The sequence below is a fragment of the Cnephaeus nilssonii genome, assembly GCF_951640355.1.
Source record: "Cnephaeus nilssonii genome assembly, chromosome: 13".
In the NCBI taxonomy this organism is placed as follows: domain Eukaryota; kingdom Metazoa; phylum Chordata; class Mammalia; order Chiroptera; family Vespertilionidae; genus Cnephaeus; species Cnephaeus nilssonii.
In genome coordinates this window covers 42,715,772-42,733,675 of record NC_137084.1, presented here as the reverse complement: position 1 = coordinate 42,733,675, position 17,904 = coordinate 42,715,772, and the positions used below count along the sequence as shown (strand labels likewise).

The 17,904-nt window shown below is 45.2% G+C and overlaps 1 protein-coding gene across 2 annotated transcripts in view; it reads left to right on the top strand.

The window, feature by feature from the left end:
* Window positions 1-481: 481 nt before the first annotated feature.
* The window catches only part of CLPB (ClpB family mitochondrial disaggregase), a 164,568-nt gene continuing 147,145 nt past the window's right edge, over window positions 482-17,904 (top strand). For both annotated transcript variants that reach the window (XM_079788179.1, XM_079788180.1), the window contains exons 1-2: window positions 482-940; window positions 4,389-4,440. In XM_079788179.1, coding sequence (XP_079644305.1) covers window positions 535-940; window positions 4,389-4,440 — 458 coding nt within the window. In that variant the 5' untranslated portion in view covers window positions 482-534. The remainder of the gene's footprint in view (window positions 941-4,388; window positions 4,441-17,904) is intronic.

The following is a 17,904-nucleotide window of genomic DNA, read 5'->3' as shown; positions in this document are numbered from 1 at the left end:
TACCAACTTTTCAACCGAAAGGAAATCTGTGTAGGAATATAAAATGAATTCCTATTTCAAGTGGACCCATCACCCTAGACATCTTTTTGAAAAGCTATCTCAGGCTGAAAAGAGAAATAGACTAAAATAAATAAGCATACATTTCATAATAAGCCTCCGCAGAAGATCCCTGGTAATTTACACTATTCAGAAGTTGCATTGCGTGTTTGAACTATACTCTGGGATTCGCATCTTAACCCCACGCCCTACCTAGGCATTTGCTTTTTTTACCACGCCCCCCGCCAGAACTCCATTTCCCAGCATGCCCCGGACTCCTGTAAATCGGCGGTCATTGTGACGCAAGTTCCACATCTTTCTGGGAATTGTAGTTTATTCGTCCTCCAGTTGCGGAAAGCTCTAGAGCTGTGGACTACCACTCCCGTGAGGTAGTGCGGAATTCCACCCTGTTCGCGGCGTCTTCGAACGCGCCGCGGCAGCCATGTTGGACGTGGCCAGCACAGGGGCCGGCACCACGGGGTTATCCAAGCAGCTGTCATGATGCTGGGGTCCCTGGTGTTAAGGAGAACAGCGCTGGCGCCGCGGCTCCTCCTCCATCTGCTTAGGTCTCCATCGCTCGGAAGCCACCGAGGTCCCTCCGGCCGGAGTGTGACCACCGGGGGCTGCGGGGAGCCGCCGTGGCTAAGGGCGGCCATCGGGGGGCGTCTTGCAACATCGCTGGCCTCGCTCACCCGAAGAGGGGCAGCCACCGGGGGGCGCCACGGAAGACGCACGGAGACCCAGTGCCTCGCAGCCGCCACAGGGGGACGCCTTCCTGGCCCCGAAGACACACTCCCCGGACAGAACTGCTGGAATGGGGTCCCCACCAGAGCCAGACTGGGCATGTGGGCCCTGGCCACGGCGCTGGTGGTTCACTGTTACAGCAAGAGCCCGTCCAACAAGGGTGATTATCGGGACCTTCTGGGCTCCAGGAAGGGAGAGGCGGGAGGAGTGTGTTGATTATCTTTGAAGGGTGGGAGTTGCTTATAGGTTTAGAGCAGCATAGTCTCAGACCTGGAGGGACCCAGACATTGTCACGGGGGTAGAGTTTGCACTGGAGAGCTCAGTGCCTCGGAGTTGCATCATTTCCAGCATAGGGCAGCGTCCCTTCTTTGGGCATCACTTTGTCCATCTGTATAAAGGGAGCATCGGACTAAACCTCTAAAATTAGAGCATGGTCATTTCATCCTCGAATATTCTGCCTGGTCCAGTTCCTCTTTTAAGAGGTCTCGGGGAAACTGCGGTGTATTTTGAGGGCAACCGCTAAATGGTTTAGAGACGTTAACGCCCTCAAATGGCCTAAGAAGGGGAAAAGACTTGGTTTCAATGCCACCTTTGCCACCACTCATCGCTTGCACCTCTCTGGCTTCAGTTTCCCCACTTATACAGTGAAGGATTATTTCTCAGTACTTTTACAGGGCTGTTATTTTTTTCTTTCTTGGCATTCAGCAGCCTGGGTCTGTCCATCAGACTCCCAGGGTTTTGCTAGGCCTGGTCTCAGGCATGAAGAGATCTTGCCATGTGGGCCAGTTGGCAGGGGAAGGGAGACTAGGAAGTTGGCTCTGTAGGGACCCAAAGCAACCATGGGGCTGGCTGACCCAGGTTGGCGTCTCACCTGGGTGCATGGAGCTAAGCAGGTACTGGGAGAGCAGGCAGAGAGCCTAGACTTTGGCCTACATGCGTCCAACCACTCAGGTTCTCAGTTGTTCCTCAGGGGGAAGCCTGAGGCATGGTGTTCATGGATTACATGCATTCCCATCTCTGAGACTGGAGTAAGGGGGACTGCCCTGACATTTGTTTATCCAGCAGCTGTAAAGGAAAGGCCTTGGACTGGGAGTAAGGACAACTGGGACCTTGTTTTGGTTCTCTCTCTAACTCCCATTGTGACTTTGGACTCTTGCTCCTCCTCACTGGTCCTCTGTTTCTTCATCTACAATATGAGGATGTTGACATAGAGCTCTAAGGGCTCTTCTAGCTTAGGCATGCTATGATTCTATAACTTTTAGCAATTTTTTGAATACTCAGTGTATCTAGTTTTGGGCACAAAGTTAAGGAGACAGTGCAGGCAGTTATGCTTGTGGGTTTGGTGAGTGGTCTGACTATGTGCAGTTGGGGGATCAGAGGACCAACAGAGTCAGGAAAGCTTTCCCGGAAGACTGGAGGTCCCTGGAGGATGGGGAATTTGCATTTGCATTCTGAAGGCTGAGTCAAGAGATGAAAAGGTCTCACTGTGACCTCCATGAGGTTTTTTCAGGTTGATACCAGCTCCTTTCTTTAATACCTTCACATTATCCACCATAGTGTTGGAACTTAGTAGGTACTCAGTAAGTGTGCCTTGAGTTGGATTGTATTTCATGCAGAGGCTTCAGGGAACAAGGATATGGGAGTCACACATTAGCATGGTGTGTGCAGGCGCTAGCAGAGTGGCCAGCCTGGTTGGAGAACAGGAGGTCTTTGGGGTGAAGTGAGAGCAGATGGAGTGGGGCCTGCATGTTATGCACGATGGTTTGGAATTTCTCCTTAGGCAGTGGAGAGCCATGAGCTCAGGGAATGTCCTGAGGCCAGTATGTTTAGAAGTATGAGGGGGAGGTGTCCCAAGTCTTGCCTTTTAGAAGTGCTTGGGAGCTCTAGACTGGACTTTGTGGCATGTGAACCCCAGCAAGGAGACCAGAGTCTATTTACCAAACTAGATAATGACCAAAACCATGATCATTTCCAACCATCTGACTTACTAGCTACCCTGTCCCTGACTGGGAGTTGTAAACTCAGGCCCTCAGTGCAGTGTGATAGAAACTGCACCCTGTAGGAGCCAGGAGGCCTGGGCTCTAATCTCGGCTCATTCTTCATTTCCTCTGTGACTTTGCAAAAGCCAATTCTTTCTGCAGAGCGAGGGAAGAGAAAACATAGCCATCTCTGAAGAAGGCTTGTTTCCCTTCCAGCTGGGGGCTGTCTGGGTATGTGCTTAGGGAAGATAACCAGGAAAGACCTGGCCCTGTAGTCTGTGGTTGGTGGGGTGGAGGCAATAATGTCTGAACCACAGAACTGGCTTACATATGCTCGTTAAGGTGGCTATATTATCCCTATTGTACAGATAAGGAAACTGAGGCTCAGGAGGTTAATTGAGTTGGCCAGGTGGTACAACAAGTAAGTGGCAGAGGTATGGTGGGAGCCCACGTCTGTGTATCTCCAGATCCTGTTTTCTACCCTGCTCCAATGCCTCTTCCTGTTTCAGTGGATCAGACTCTTGGCTGGACTGGGAACTCTCTAAGGCAGGACTGGGCATGAGTTCGTCCAGCGTTCAATAATGGATCTCAGAGTCATGCTGGGCACAGGGGACTCCCCAGGCACTTGGTATTTGAAAAAAAAAAAAATGTGCTTCTGTTGTCTTTTGAGATTTGTTTCCAGTCAGACAATTTTTCTTTGTGGCCACAAGGTGGTGCCAGCAGCCTGCAGGCTGCCCAGGGGAGGCCAGCTTAGCTTTTCTGCGAGGTAATCCCTATGCTTCGGGTCTCCCTTTGGTGGGCTTGGCACTGGGAGTTTGCAGATTTTCCAACCATCATTTCATTTTCTCAGCATCCTGTGAGGCTGGCAGGGCAAAGGTTTTATTGCCTCTGCTTTACAGTCAGGGAAACGGGTCGAGAGGGAAAGGGGCTGCCACAGCACATGGTGAGTAGGGGGCAGAGTGTGTAGGAGCCAGGTTTCCTGACTCCTGGTTGGTGCTCTCTCTACTCTCAGAGGGGCCCACACCCCTTCCTGCTCCTCCCCGTCCTGACTCTCCCTCTGGATGTGTGACCTATGACATCAAGATTCAAAACTAGGCTAAGAAACGAGTTAGGGAGAAAGTGGGGCAAGGTAGGGGAATGACTGATAATGATACTCATGTAAAACAGAGGGCTTGATAGCTAAAGGAGAATGAAGGAATTCACACAGTGAGCATTTATCATTCATTGGCAACACTTGTGCTAGCCCTGTACTGGGATCACCTTGTGATGAGAGGAGTTAAGAGTTTGGCTCTAGAATAGATGTGGAAGTCAAGTTGTTAACATGTGGGCATGGGATGATTAGCCTTCCCTTTACTTACAGGCATACCTCGTTTTATTGCACTTACTTTATTGTGCTTCAGATATGTGTTCATTACAAAAAAAAAAAGAGTACGGCTCACTTTATAGCGATATGTGCTTTATTGCTGTGGTCTAGAATGGAACTCGTAATATTTCTGAGGTATGCCTCTATCTTGGCATCATTTCTCTGTTAAAGCCCATGTTTCTGAAGTGCTTTTACTTTCACTGTTTTACTGGGCCCTCTAAGCTGCCCTAGGGACTAGGTCTGACCAGTGCCCCCTCTCTCTACAGATGCAGCCCTGATGGAAGCTGCTCGAGCCAACAATGTTCAAGAAGTCAGCAGGTGAGTGTCAAACCCCAGGCCTTGTTCTCCCCCACAGAAGATGGCTGCCTTGGAGGAAATCTCACACTAAGCTGGGAGTGAAATCCTGTAGTCACAGAGTCACTTGGGCTTCCTTCGAGAGCTCTGTGTTTCCTTTGTTCTGACCCCAAACACCTCTGAATCCTTCTACTGTTTTGTTCTTCACAGGGCATTGTTTGGAGTCCCCTTTGCATCCTGTGGGTTCTTCACTGAATCTTCTAATTTGTTGTTTCTTTGTAGAAGTGGCCAGGTGTTAGTGCTTGTTGCCTGAATGGGGTGCAGGTGGGCACCCATGAAGAGGATTGGGGATTTGGGAAGAAGCTGGAAGATATCTTTCTGAGAGGTTTTCTGAGGCTAGAAAGGCCTGGGGTGCACATGATGGGCCTCTGCTCATGGGCTGATTACATTCCTCCTGTCTCCCTGCTTAGCTGGGCCCCTTATGACCACTGGCCTGTTAGATCTGAGGCTTGTTCTTGGGCAGGGGCAGGACTCAACTCAGAGCTCAGCCTGGTGCCAGGAGCAGGGCAGAGTCTGTGTCCAGGATGGATGCTCAGATTGGGCCAGCATAGGGCATCAGTATGAGACTAGGGGGCAGGGGTTTTATTCTTGGTGAAACTAGTAGCACTCACTGGGCCTAATATTGATTTTTTTTCCCCCCTTTGCATAGAATTAGATGGCCATAGGACACTCCCCCTTCCATATTACCAAGTCCACATTTTAGACAGGAAGTCTGGTGCTTGGGGTGGCTAGCCCTGCACCCAGTTCCACATACCCATCATGTTCTTCCCCACTCCAGCTGCCTGAACATACGAGAAAGTGTTGAAAGGCAGCTACAGCCCCCACCAAGACTTACTGCTTTGATTCCCTTTCATTTTATCTGCAGCATTATTGATTCTCAAGGGTGCTTTTGAGTATTAATGTTCAAGGCTTAGTTTTTAATAAACCACTTTTGGAAGTATAGGCTGGGAGTTGTTTCGTAGCTTAATAAATATGATAGAGCAATAGTTTAATAAACATGCAATGATGCATCTTAAAAACCGAGCACAGATGTCAGCTTGTTGTTATAAGAGCCATTCATAACTGCAGGCTGTGCGTGGCATCTTCATTCCCCCAGAAACAGATGAGCCTCGCTTCCTTCTACTGCAGTACAAGGGAGGGGGTGGGTGTGAAACTGGCCAAGCCCCCTCCTCTCAGGCTTGTGCTGACCCTGGAATCACCTGTTGGTAACTGCTAAGGGCTGCCAGGCTTCTGCTTTTCTCTGGCACCCACTGTAGGCAGCACAGTTGCAGAGCGGCTATGCTGTGACTCCACCTTTCTTCCATCACCCAGGCAGGCTGAGTTTACCTTATCCCATGGAGCCCCATGTGTTGATTATTTTAGCTCTTCCAAGTACACATTTTTCTAAAACAATTAATCATCTGCCCAAAGAAGAGAAAAAGTGGTGGGATTTATGGTGCGTGTGTGATTCAGCAACAGTCATTCTTGTCTTTGTGGATTTGGCCTATAGGGACCTTTCATGTGTGTCTCCAGTGTCTAGCTTGCTTATCCACTGCCTCCTCTTGCCCATCTCTCTTGGTTGTGATGACTCAGAATCTTCCTTCACCATTTGTGAGGAACCCTGCCCTTCAGCATGACAGTCTCCCCTTGCTCTCCCCCTCCTTCCCAGAAGCAAAAGCAGGGGACAAACTGAGCAAAGGCAGGGGAAGAAGATGCTGGCTGCTGCTGGGCTTGGTGTCATGCTGCTGCTGCTGCTGAGGTGGTATTTGTGCAGAGTTGCAGGGTCGGGAGAGAGGGAGATGATTTGAGAGAAGCTGGAATGTACAAGCTCTGGAATGCCCACGAAGGAGTTTCGAATTTTTACCTTATGATCACTGGGGAGAAATGGGAAGTTTGAGCAGGGAAATTGCCCAGTTAGGGTCATTCAGAAGGATGAAGGATGAATTGAATTGGGCAAGGACTAAAAGCAGATCTGTTAAAAGGCTGTTTTTGTAAGATAAATTCAAGATGATGAAGGCCTGAATTAGGACATTCTTCTCCTTCTCACCCCAATGAATGAGTGGACCTTTGCTAGGCACTAGAGATGGGTATGTGTGTGACCCAGGCCCTGGTTTCAAGGAAACAGACATGTAACCTACCAATTACAGTTATTCCTGCTAATAGAGCTAAGCCTAGAGGTGAGGCTGAGAGAGTCAGACTATCCTTGCTGGAAGGAAACTTTCTTGAATTCTTACAGCAAGTCTTTATTCAACTTTTCTATCACCTAGACTTTGCATAGGTGCTTCACACTACTCTTAATTTCTTCCTCTGCCTGTCCTAGCCTTAGTTTTTCCCAACAGACCTGCCTATAGCAGGATAGAGTCATTCTCAATTTTAAAAAAACTTACACAGTTTATGCATGGTTGGGTCACCATGTGTATGACCAGTGTGGTCAGTGATAGAGTATTTGGAATAAAACTCAGATCTGGTGAACAATATTGCCCTCTACCCTTCTTTCCCCCTTGACCTCTCTGTGGCTCTGTGCTGTGTGTGTCTCTGCCTTGATGTTCCCTTACCATACCCAGACCCAGAGCCTTGGGAGAACTCTGGATAATGAAAGGCAATAGCTCGAGGCTCTGCTGCTCAGAGGGGAGGTGCTTCATTATCTTCTTAAGGGCATTCGGGAGCTACAGATCCTGGACCCTCGGTCCTCTCTACTTTCTGTTCCTCATCCTCTGCTTAAATCCTCCCAGCCTTCTAGGCTCAGCTCAAGTGCTGTGTTCCTTGTGAGGCCTTCCTTGACTCCTCCCAGCTGGGTATGATCACCGTTTCCTTTGCCCCACATCTCCTGGGCTGGGAGAAAAGGAGTGTCATCTAGGAAAGGATATGCCTGCGGGTAGGAGAGAATCCTTTTCTAGAAGCGAAGTTGGAGGTTAGGTGAGAGAAGTAGGGCTGAATGAATGCCAGGACTGAGGCACCCAGTCCACAAACAGGAAAACCAGCGAGGTTCACGTGCTGACTTAATTAGCAACAGGTCAGGAATCCTCATAGAGTTTGAGATGATCAAGCCAAGAGCTCTGGATTGATGCCCTGACCTGTAGGTACTATTGACCTGCTTTATGTGGAACTAGGTAAATGTGTGTGGTTTGGGCTTGCCTGGCTAACAGGACAGGGCAGTATCTGCCACTTGCCATGCTCTGTTCTTTATATTAATAAGTTTGTAAGCCAGCCTTCACCTTAAACCACTGTATTATGTGCCTCCCCAAGGCAGGGACAGTTAGTTCCCGTATTCTCTAACACAGCAGAACTTGGGGAAAGTTGCTTTTTACTGACTTTTCAGCAAACCTGAAACAGGCAGCCCAGAGTCTTAATTTCCATACTCCCATTGGCTATATATCAGAGGGAGGCTTGATCCCTTCCTCTTCCCTTCTCACTTCCTTCTCCAGAGGCACTTAAACCTTGTGTGTTCATCTCTTCAGAAGTGAAAACCGGTCCTGGATCCTGTTTCACCTGTCAGCAGCATGAGCAGGTGGCCTGCTCCTGGGCTCAGCCTAAACCTGAGCCTGGCTTCCAGACTCAGGAACTATTCACCCGAAACAAGGGCACAGGGTAGACTGAAGGCACATCTGTCCAGGCTCAGGCTGAGCCATGTGAGGAGCTATCAGGGCTGGGAGAAGTGAGGCCTCCTGTTCTTCCTCTTCTAAAGGAGATCACATTTCCTTCAGAACAAACTTGGGTGAAAGACAACACCCCTACCCATTTCCCTTCTCTCGGCAGGGAACTGGGCCTCTTAACTCGGGTGTTTGTCAGCTTCAAAATTTTCATTTTATTTACTTATTTATTTAAATATATATATTTTTTATTATTGATAGTATTACAGTTGTCTCCCTTTTCCTCCCCTTTACCCCCTCTTGAGCCCAAATATTTTCTAATGAAGAAGCCTGATGGTATGAAACCTGGACTTCAGACTGCCTGCCCTTTCTCTGCAGGATTCATTGTTCATTTGACAAAATTTACTGAGCACTGGTCATGCTGGGTCATATGCTTGACATGCGACAACTGACCAGGCATGGTTCCTGCCCTCGAAGAAGGAGACTAGGGAAGACAGCACAGTATGGTCAGTGCTGAGAGACTGGAGGCCAGAACATGCCCCTGACCAATCTGGGGGACCAGAGAAAGCGTCCTCGAGGAAATGGCACCTAATTAGAGTCTTAAAATATCAGTTGGGCTTAGCAAATAAAAAAGGGAATGCATTCCAGGCAAAGGGATCAGCATGAGTGGTATCACCAAGGTAAGAAACAGCCTAGGTCCCTAGGAGGTTGTGTGATGGAGAGGGGGAAATTACATTCTGTTGCTGGATCACATTCTAGCCTAGGAGGGACTGGGGATAGGAAGGGACCTGGTCTTGAAGGGCATCGTCCATTTGTCCCACAGTTGCTCAACTGTCTAGCCTGCCTCTGTGCCTAGCCCTGAACTGAATTTGTGTTGATGGCAATACAATGAGGAAGGAGAAGCAATCCCTGCCCTGGAGGAGCTCACTAACCCCCTTCCTAGGTGAGGAGAGAGCACCTGAGTCAAAAATTGAGAACCAATAATACAAGGCACATATTGCCTAACTTCTATGAGCCTAAATAATTAAATAACATTGAAGATGATAATACGTATAATGCATGGAACTGTAGAGGGTTTATTATTAATAATAAAATTATTATTTCAACCAATATTTATGAGTGCTTATAAGGAGCTAGACATTAGGATGAGTGCTGGAGATACAGTAGCGAACAAGATTGGTTCAGTCCCTGCCCTCTTGGTAGTTACAGTCTAACTGAGAGCTAGATGACTGATTATGCAATTACAATATGTATTTCAAAATTAGTACAATTTGTCTTTTCAATAAGTGGTGCTGTAACAACTGGATATCAATGTACAAAAAAATACAATTGGAACCCTACCTCACCCATACACAAAAGTTAACTCAAAATGGATCATAGACCTAAATGCAAGAGCTAAAAGTATAAAAGGCTTAGAAGAAAACATAGGAGTAGATAAGTTGGACTTTATTCAAATTAAAAACTTCTGTATTCAAAGGATAACTTCAAGAAAATGAAAAGACTGTCCTGTAGAATGGGAGACAATATTTGCAAATCATATATCTGATAAGAAATTTATGTCCAGAATATATAAAAAATGCTTAAAATTCAATAAAAAAATCCAATTTAAAATGGACGAAGGATCTGATTAGACATTTCTCTAAAGAAGATGTTCAAATGACAAATTAGCATGTGAAAATATGCTCAACATCATTAGTCATTGTGCTAATTAAAACCACTTCATACCTGTTTATGATGGTTATAATCAGAAAGACAGGTAATAGCAAGTGTATGAGGATATTGGAGAAATTGGAACCCTCATATATTGCTGGTGGGGGTGTGAAATGGTGTTGACTGCTTCAGAATTTAGTTGGTGTTTTGCAAAATGTTAGACATAGAGTTACCTTATGACCCAACAAGTCTGCTTCTAAGAAATAGAAGAAATAAAAACATGTACATTAATGTTCATAGCAGTATTATTTTTAGCTACATTATTCATAATAGCCCAAAGAGGGAAATAATTCCAAAGTCCATTAACTAATGAATGGATAAATAAAAAACATGATATAGCTATTCAGTGGAATATTATTCTTCAATGCTAAGGAATGAAGAACTGATATATGCTACAATATGACTGAACTTTAGAAGCATTATGCTAAGTGAAAGAAGCCAGGCACAAGAAACCACATATTATATTATTCAATTTATATAAAACTAGTGTTCCCGTTGCAGGAAAAATCCTACAGTAGGGTTTCCTGCTGCACTCTACCCCGCCCCACCTGCGCTCCTCCCTTCTCCCCCGCCCCGCCTTCTCCTCCAGCCCGCCTGCTCTCCTTCCTCTCCCCCGGCCCCGCCTGCACTCCTCCCTTTTCCCCCGCCCCGCCTTCTCCGCCAGCCCTCTTGCTCTCCTTCCTTCTCCCCCCCGGCCCCGCCTCCGCTCCTCCCTTCTCCTCCCCCTCCGGCTTGCTTGCTTCTCTGCAGCTTTGTTCCCTTCTGCAGCTCTTGGCTTCTTTCTACGCTGTCTTGATATGCAAATTAGCCGCCATCTTGGTTGGGGTGATTTGCATACTCATCCTGATTGGCTGGTGGGCGTGGTTTGGGTGTAGCAAAGGTGCGGTCAATTTGCATATTTGTCTGTTATTAGGTAGGATACCCAGATAGACAAATCCATAGAGACAGAAATAGGTTAGTGATTGAAGAAACTGGAGAGGTTGGGTTTGGGATGGACCATACCATATTGGTTCTGTAAGCCATGTTAATGATGTTTATTTTTATTTTTACTAACAGCAGTGGGTAACCATTGAAGAATTTTAAGCCTGTGTGTGTGTGTGTGTGTGTGTGTGTGTGTGAGAGAGAGAGAGAGAGAGAGAGAGAGAGAGAGAGAGAGACATGGAGACATGATTTAGATCTGTAATTTTATTTATTTTTAATTTCATTTTTCTATTACAGTTTACATTTGATATTTTTGTATCCGTTTCAGGGGTACAGCATAGTGGTTAGATAATCATATACTTTACAAAGTATCTTCCCCCCCAATATTTCCAGTATCCACCTGGCACCATACATAGTTTATTACAATATTATTGACTATATTCCCTATGTTGTACTTTAGATCCCATGACTATTGTTAATACCAATTTGTACTTCTTAATTCCTTCACTTTGTCACCCAGTCCCCTAACCCCCCACTCCTCTGGCAAACACCAATTTGTTCTCAGTATTTTGAGTCAGTTTCTGTTTTGTTTGTTCGTTTATATTGTTCTTTAGATTCCACATGTAAGTGAAATCATATGGTATTTGTCTTTCTTTGACTGACTTATCTCAGCATAATACCCGCTAGGTCCATCCATGCTATGGCAAATGTTACGATTTCATTCTTTTTTAATGGCCAAGTAATATTCCATTGTATATATGTACCACAGCTTTTTAATCTACTCGTCTGTTGATGGGCACTTGGATTGCTTCCATATCTTGGCTATTGTAAATAACACTGCAATGGACATAGGGGTGTCTATATTCTTTCCAGTTAATGTTTTGGGTTTCTTTGGATGTATAGCCAGAAGTGGAATTGCTGGGTCATAAGGCAGTTCCATTTTTAATTTTTGAGGACCTTCCATACTGTTTTTCATAGTGGCTGCACCAATCTGCATTCCTACCTAGAGTGCACAAGGGTTCCCTTTTCTTCTCATCCTTGCCAACACTTGTTTGTTGATTTATTGATGGATTTATTGATGATAGCCATTCTGACAGTTGTGAAGTGATATTGCATATCTTAGTGACATTGAACATCTTTTCATATATCTATTGGTCAGCTGCATGTCCTCTTTGAAGAAACCTCTATTCAGGTCCTCTGCCCATTTTTAAATTGGATTTTTTTTTTTTGGTGTTGAGTTATATAAGTTCTTTCTCAATTTTGGATATTAACTCCTTATTAGATGTATTATTGACGAATATATTCTTCCATTCAGTGGGTTGTCTTTTCATTTTATTGATGGTTTCTTTTGCTGTGCAAAAACTTTTTAGTTTGATGTACTTCCATTTGTTCATTTTTTTTCTTTGTTTCCCTTGCCCGAGGAGATATATCAGAAAAAAAATATTGTTAAGAGAAATGTCAGAGATTTTACTGCCTATGTTTTCTTCTAGGAGTTTTATGGTTTTGAGTCTTACATTTAAGTCTTTAATCCATTTTGAGTTTATTCTCATATACAGTGTGAGATGGTGGTCTGGTTTAATTTTTGCATGTACCTGTCCAATTTTCCCAACACCATTTATTGAATAGACCCCATTGTATGTTCTTGCCTCCTTCGTAAAATATTAATTGACCAAATAGGCATGGGTTTATTTCTGGGCTCTCTATTCTGTTTCATTGATCTATATGTCTATTTTTATGCCAGTACCATGCTGTTTTGATTACTATAGCCTTGTAGTATAGTTTAATATCAGGTAGCATGATACCTCCAACTTTGTTCTTTCTTAAGATTGCTTTGGCTATTTGGGATCTTTTGTGGTTCCATATAAATTTCAGGATTATTTGTTCTAGTTCTGTGAAATATGCCATTGGTATTTTGGTAGGAATTGTGTTGAATCTATAGATTTCTTTGGGTAGTATGGACTTTCTGATAGTTCATTGTTTGTGTATAAAAATCAATAGATTTCCAAATACTTATTTTGTATCCTGCAACTTTACTGAATTCATCTATCAGTCCTAGTAGTTTTTTGGTATAATCTTTAGGGTTCTTTATATATAGTATTATGTTATTTGCATACTAGAGGCCCAGTGCACAAAATTTTTGCACGGTGGTGGAGGGGAGTGTCCCTCAGCCCAGCCTGCACCCTCTCCAATCTGGGACCCCTCAAGGGATGTCTGACATCCCTTTCACAATCCAGGACTGCTGGCTCCCAACCGCTCACTTGCCTGCCTGCCTGATTGCCCCTAACCGCTTCTGCCTGCCAGCCTGATCACCCCCTAACCACTCTGCTGCCAGCCTGATTGCCCCTAACTGCCCTCCCCTGCAGGCCTGGTCCCCCCCAACTGCCCTCCCCTGCAGGCCTGGGTCCCCCCCAATTGTCCTCCCCTGCAGGCCTGGTCCTTCCCAACTGCCCTCCCCTGCTGGCCTGATCACCCACAACTGCCCTCCCCTGCTGGCCATCTTGTGGCAGCCATCTTGTGTCCACATGGGGGGCAGCCATCTTTGACCACATAGGGGTGGCCATCTTGTGTGTTGGAGTAATGGTTAATTTGCATATTACCTCTTTATTATATAGGATAATGACGGTTTTACTTCTTGCTTTTCAATTTGGATGCCTTTTTTTTTTTTTCTTTTTCTTTTCTTTGTTTTAATCCTCAGGATCCAAGGATATTTTTTCCATTGATTTTTAGAGAGTGGAAGGGGGGGTCGGAGAGAAACATCAATGTGAGAGAGACACATCCTCTCGCACACACCCCAACAGGGCTGGGGTTGAATCCACAACCTAGGTGCATACTCTTGACCAGGAATCGAATCTGCAACCCTATGGTGCATAGGCTGACACTCTTAACCACTGAGCAACACTGGCCAGGACCTTTTTGTTTTTTTCTTTTTCTTGTCTGATTTCTGTGGCTAGAACTTCCAATACTGTGTTGAATAAGAGTGGTGGAAATGGACATCCCTGTCTTGTTCCTGATCTTAAGGGAAACACTTTAGTCTTTGCCCATTGGGTATGATGTTAACTGTGGGTTTGTCATATGTGGCCTTTATTATGTTGAGGTATGTTCCCTGTATTCCCACTTTGCTGATAATTTTATCATAAATGAGTGCTGGGTTTTATCAAGTGCTTTTTCTGCATCTGTAGATATGATCATATGATTTTCTTCATTTTGTTTATGTGGTATATGACGTTAATTGATTTGCGGATACTGTACCAACCTGCATTCCAAGAATAAATCCCACTTGATCGTGTATGATCTTTTTAATGTGTTGCTGGATTTGGTTTGCTAATATTATATTGAGGATTTTTGCATTTATGTTCAACAGGGATATTGCTTTATAATTTTCTTTCTTTGTAGTGTCTACATTTGGTTTTGGAATTAGGACAATGCTGGCCTTGTCAAATGAGCTTGGGAGTCTTCCCTCCTCTTGAATTTTTTTGAATAGTTTGAGAAGGATTGGTGTTAGTTCTTTGAATGTTGGAGCCATCCAGTCTAGGACTTTTGTTTGTTTGGAGTTTTTTGTTTTGTTACTACTTTGATTTCATTGGTTGTAATTGGTCTGTTCACGTTTTCTGACTCTTTCTGATTCGGTGTTAGAAGATTGTATGTTTCTAGGACTTGATCCACATTTCCCAGGTTGTTCAAATTGTTGGCATGTGGTTGTTTGTAATATATTTTTTATTTTATTACTAGAGGCCCGGTGCATGAAATTCGCAGCCCAGCCTGCACTGTCTCCAATCTGGGACCCCTCGAGCAATGCCCGACTACCAGTTTAGGCCCAATCCTGGTGTGATCGGGCCTAAACAGGCAGTTGGACATCCCTCTCACAATCCAGGACTGCTGGCTCCCAACCACTCGCCTGCCTGCCGGCCCGATTGCCCCTAACTGCCCTCCCCTGCCAGCCTGGTCACCCCTAACTATCCTCTCCTGCAGTCCTGGCCGCCCCCAACTGCCCTTCCCTGCTGGCCTGGTCGCCCCTAACTGCCCTCCCCTGCTGGCCTGGTTCCCCCCAACTGCCCTCCCCTGCAGGCATGGTACCTCCCAACTGCCCTCCCCTGGAGGCCTGGTCCCCGCCAACTGCCCTCCCCTGCAGGCCTGGTTCCCCCCAACTACCCTCCCCTGCAGGCCTTGTCCCTCCCAACTGCCCTCTCCTGCAGGCCTGGTCCCCCCAACTGCCCTCCCCTGCTGGCCTGGTCCCCCCCAACTGTCTTCCCCTGCATGCCTGGTCGCCCCCAACTGCCCTCCTCTGCTGGCCCAGTCACCCCTAACTGCCCTCCCCTGCAGGCCTGATTGCCCCCAACTGCCCTCCCTTGCAGGCCTGGTCCCTCCCAACTGCCCTCTCCTGCAGGCCTGGTCCCCCCAACTGCCCTCCCCTGCTGGCCTGGTCCCCCCCAACTGTCTTCCCCTGCATGCCTGGTCGCCCCCAACTGCCCTCCTCTGCTGGCCCGGTCACCCCTAACTGCCCTCCCCTGCTGGCCTGATCGCCCACAACTGTCCTCTTCTGCAGGCCATCTTGTGGCGGCCATCTTGTGTCCACATGGGGGCGGCCATCTTTGACCACATGGGGGTGGCCATCTTTGACCACATGGGGGTGGCCATCTTGTGTGTTGGAGTGATGATCAATTTGCATATTACTCTTTTTTTTTAATACTCACCCAAGGATATTTTTCCCATTGGTTTCTAGAGAGAGTGTAAGGGAGGGAGGGGAGAGAGAGAGGGAGAGAAAGAGAAACATACATCAACATGAGAGAGACACATTGATTGGTTGCCTCCCGCACAAGCCCCTACAGGGGCTGGGAAACCTGCAACCGAGGTAGGTGCCCTTGACCAGGAATCGTCCCTGAGACCCTTCCATCCATGGGCTGATGCTCTAACCATTGAGCAAACCAACCAGGGTGATATTTTAAAATAATATTTTCTATTTCTGTGGTGTCAGTTTTTAACTTTCATTTCTGATTTTATTTATTTGAATCCTTTTTTTTTTTCTTGTTAAGTGTGGTTAAAGGTTTATCAGTCTTTATTATTTTTTCACAGAATTAGCTCTTGGTTTCATTAATCTTTTGTATATTTTTAGACTATTTTTTCTCTTTTTATAGAATTTATTGGGGCAACACTGGTTAACAAAATTATACAGGTTTCAGATGCACAATTCTACAACATATCATCTGTACACTGTATTGTGTATTCACCACCCCCAGTAAAGTCTCTGTCCATCACCATGGACTCTGTTTCTTTTATTTCTGCTCTTATCTTTATTTCCTTCCTTCTGCTCACTTTGGACTCTGTTGTTCTTTTTCTAGATTCTTTAAGTGTAAGGTTAGATTGTTTATTTGAGATATTACTTGTTTCTTGAGGTAGGTCTGTAATGCTATGAATTTCCCTCTTAGTATTGCTTTTGCTTGTCCCATAGAATTTGGGTCATTGTGTTTTCATTTTCATTTGTCTCAAGATATCTTTTGATTTCTTCCTTGATCTCATTGTTAACCCATTTATTACTTAGTAACATGTTATTTAACCTCCATGTGTTTGTGTGTTTTTCAGTGATGATGTTTTTTATAACTGATTTCTAGTTTCATACCATCATGGTTAGAAAAGATGCTTGATATGATTTTAATCTTCTCAAATTTACTGGGACTTGTTTTATGTCCTAACATGTGGTTTGCCCTAGAAAATGTTCCAGGTGCACTTGAAAAGAATGTGTATTCTGCTTTTTGAGTGAAAATATCAATTTTATCCATCTGGTCTAGTATGTCATTTAAGGCTGCTGTTTCCTTGTTGATTTTCTGTCTGGAAGTAGATCTGTAATTTTAAAAGGTCACTGTGGTTGCTCCATGGAGAAGAGACAAAGACATGGTGGGTGACATGGTCTAGGTCTGTAATTTTAAAAGATCACTCTGGTTGCTCCATGGAGAAAAGATTGATAGAGAGCTGTGGTAGATGCAGAAAGACTGGAGTAGTACAGACTGGAGAGGATGATGGCAGGTGGTGACTTGGATTAAGATGTCAGTAGCAGAAATTGAGAAAGTAAGCTAGAGAGGACTTAGTGATGGGTTAGAACACTCTCAGAGCCTGCTACATAGTAGGTACTCAATATGAATGTTGACTGCATGAATAGCATTGGATATGATTGATTAGGGAGAAGAAGGTGCTAAGAATGAATTTCCGTTATCTGGCTTGATCAGCTACCCAGATGCTATTGCCATTCATTGAGATGAAGATGTTGGAGGCGGACTGGGTTGGGGAAAGAATATTTTGAGTTCAGTTTTGAACATGCTGAATTTAATATGTCAGTGAGATATTCAAATGGAGATGTCAACTAGGCAGTTGAATGTATGCGTCTTTTTTACTTTTCTTACTATACATACCATACTGCTTCTCAAGATCACCATCAGTTTTAGAGTTTTTGTTTTTTAAATATGTTTTTATTGATTTTAGAGAGAGAAGGGAGAGGGAGAGGGAGAGGGGGAGGGGGGAGAGAGAGAGAGAGAGAGAGAGAGAGAGAGAGAGAGAGAGAGAGAGAGAGACATCGATGAGAGAGAAACATTAGACATCAATTATCTGCCTCCTACATGCCCCCTACTGGAATCAAGCCCACAACCTCAGCATGAGCCCTGATCAGGAATTGAACCAGTGACTTCCTGGTGGGCGGGATGACATTCAACTGTCTGAGCCACACTTACTGGGCTAGAGATTGTTTTGATTTCTGGTTTGATGATTTTAGAAACTAAAGGACTTCATACCAGCTCAAACTTGTTTACTAGATGCCTTTGGAAAAAAAGTCTGATTTGGTTTGTAGTTCAGGAAAGAAAAAAGTGTTGGGTTTTGTTGAGGGCTAAACACATTCATTTTAGATTTGCAATAATGGCTTGGTTTGGTACTTGTCCCCCGATGCCTCAGCTTGGGGCTTGAGGCACTTGCTGTCCATGTGCCAGGATTAAGGTGTCCTGAATGTGCTTGTTACAGCATAGGTAAATGTTCTGCACATTGATCCAAGGATTTTATCTAATTAACAAAAACCCTGGCTGGTAAATACATTTGGCTGTCTCGGGACCTTAGAGAGGCTGTCTGTTTATTGATTGTTGTATCATTTTGGCTGAATGGGAAGATATTAATGATGGCATTAGAGCAACCAAAACATCCAGTTTTCTTAACCAGTAAATGTGTAAATTTGTCCTTGTGGGTTGCAGTAGAT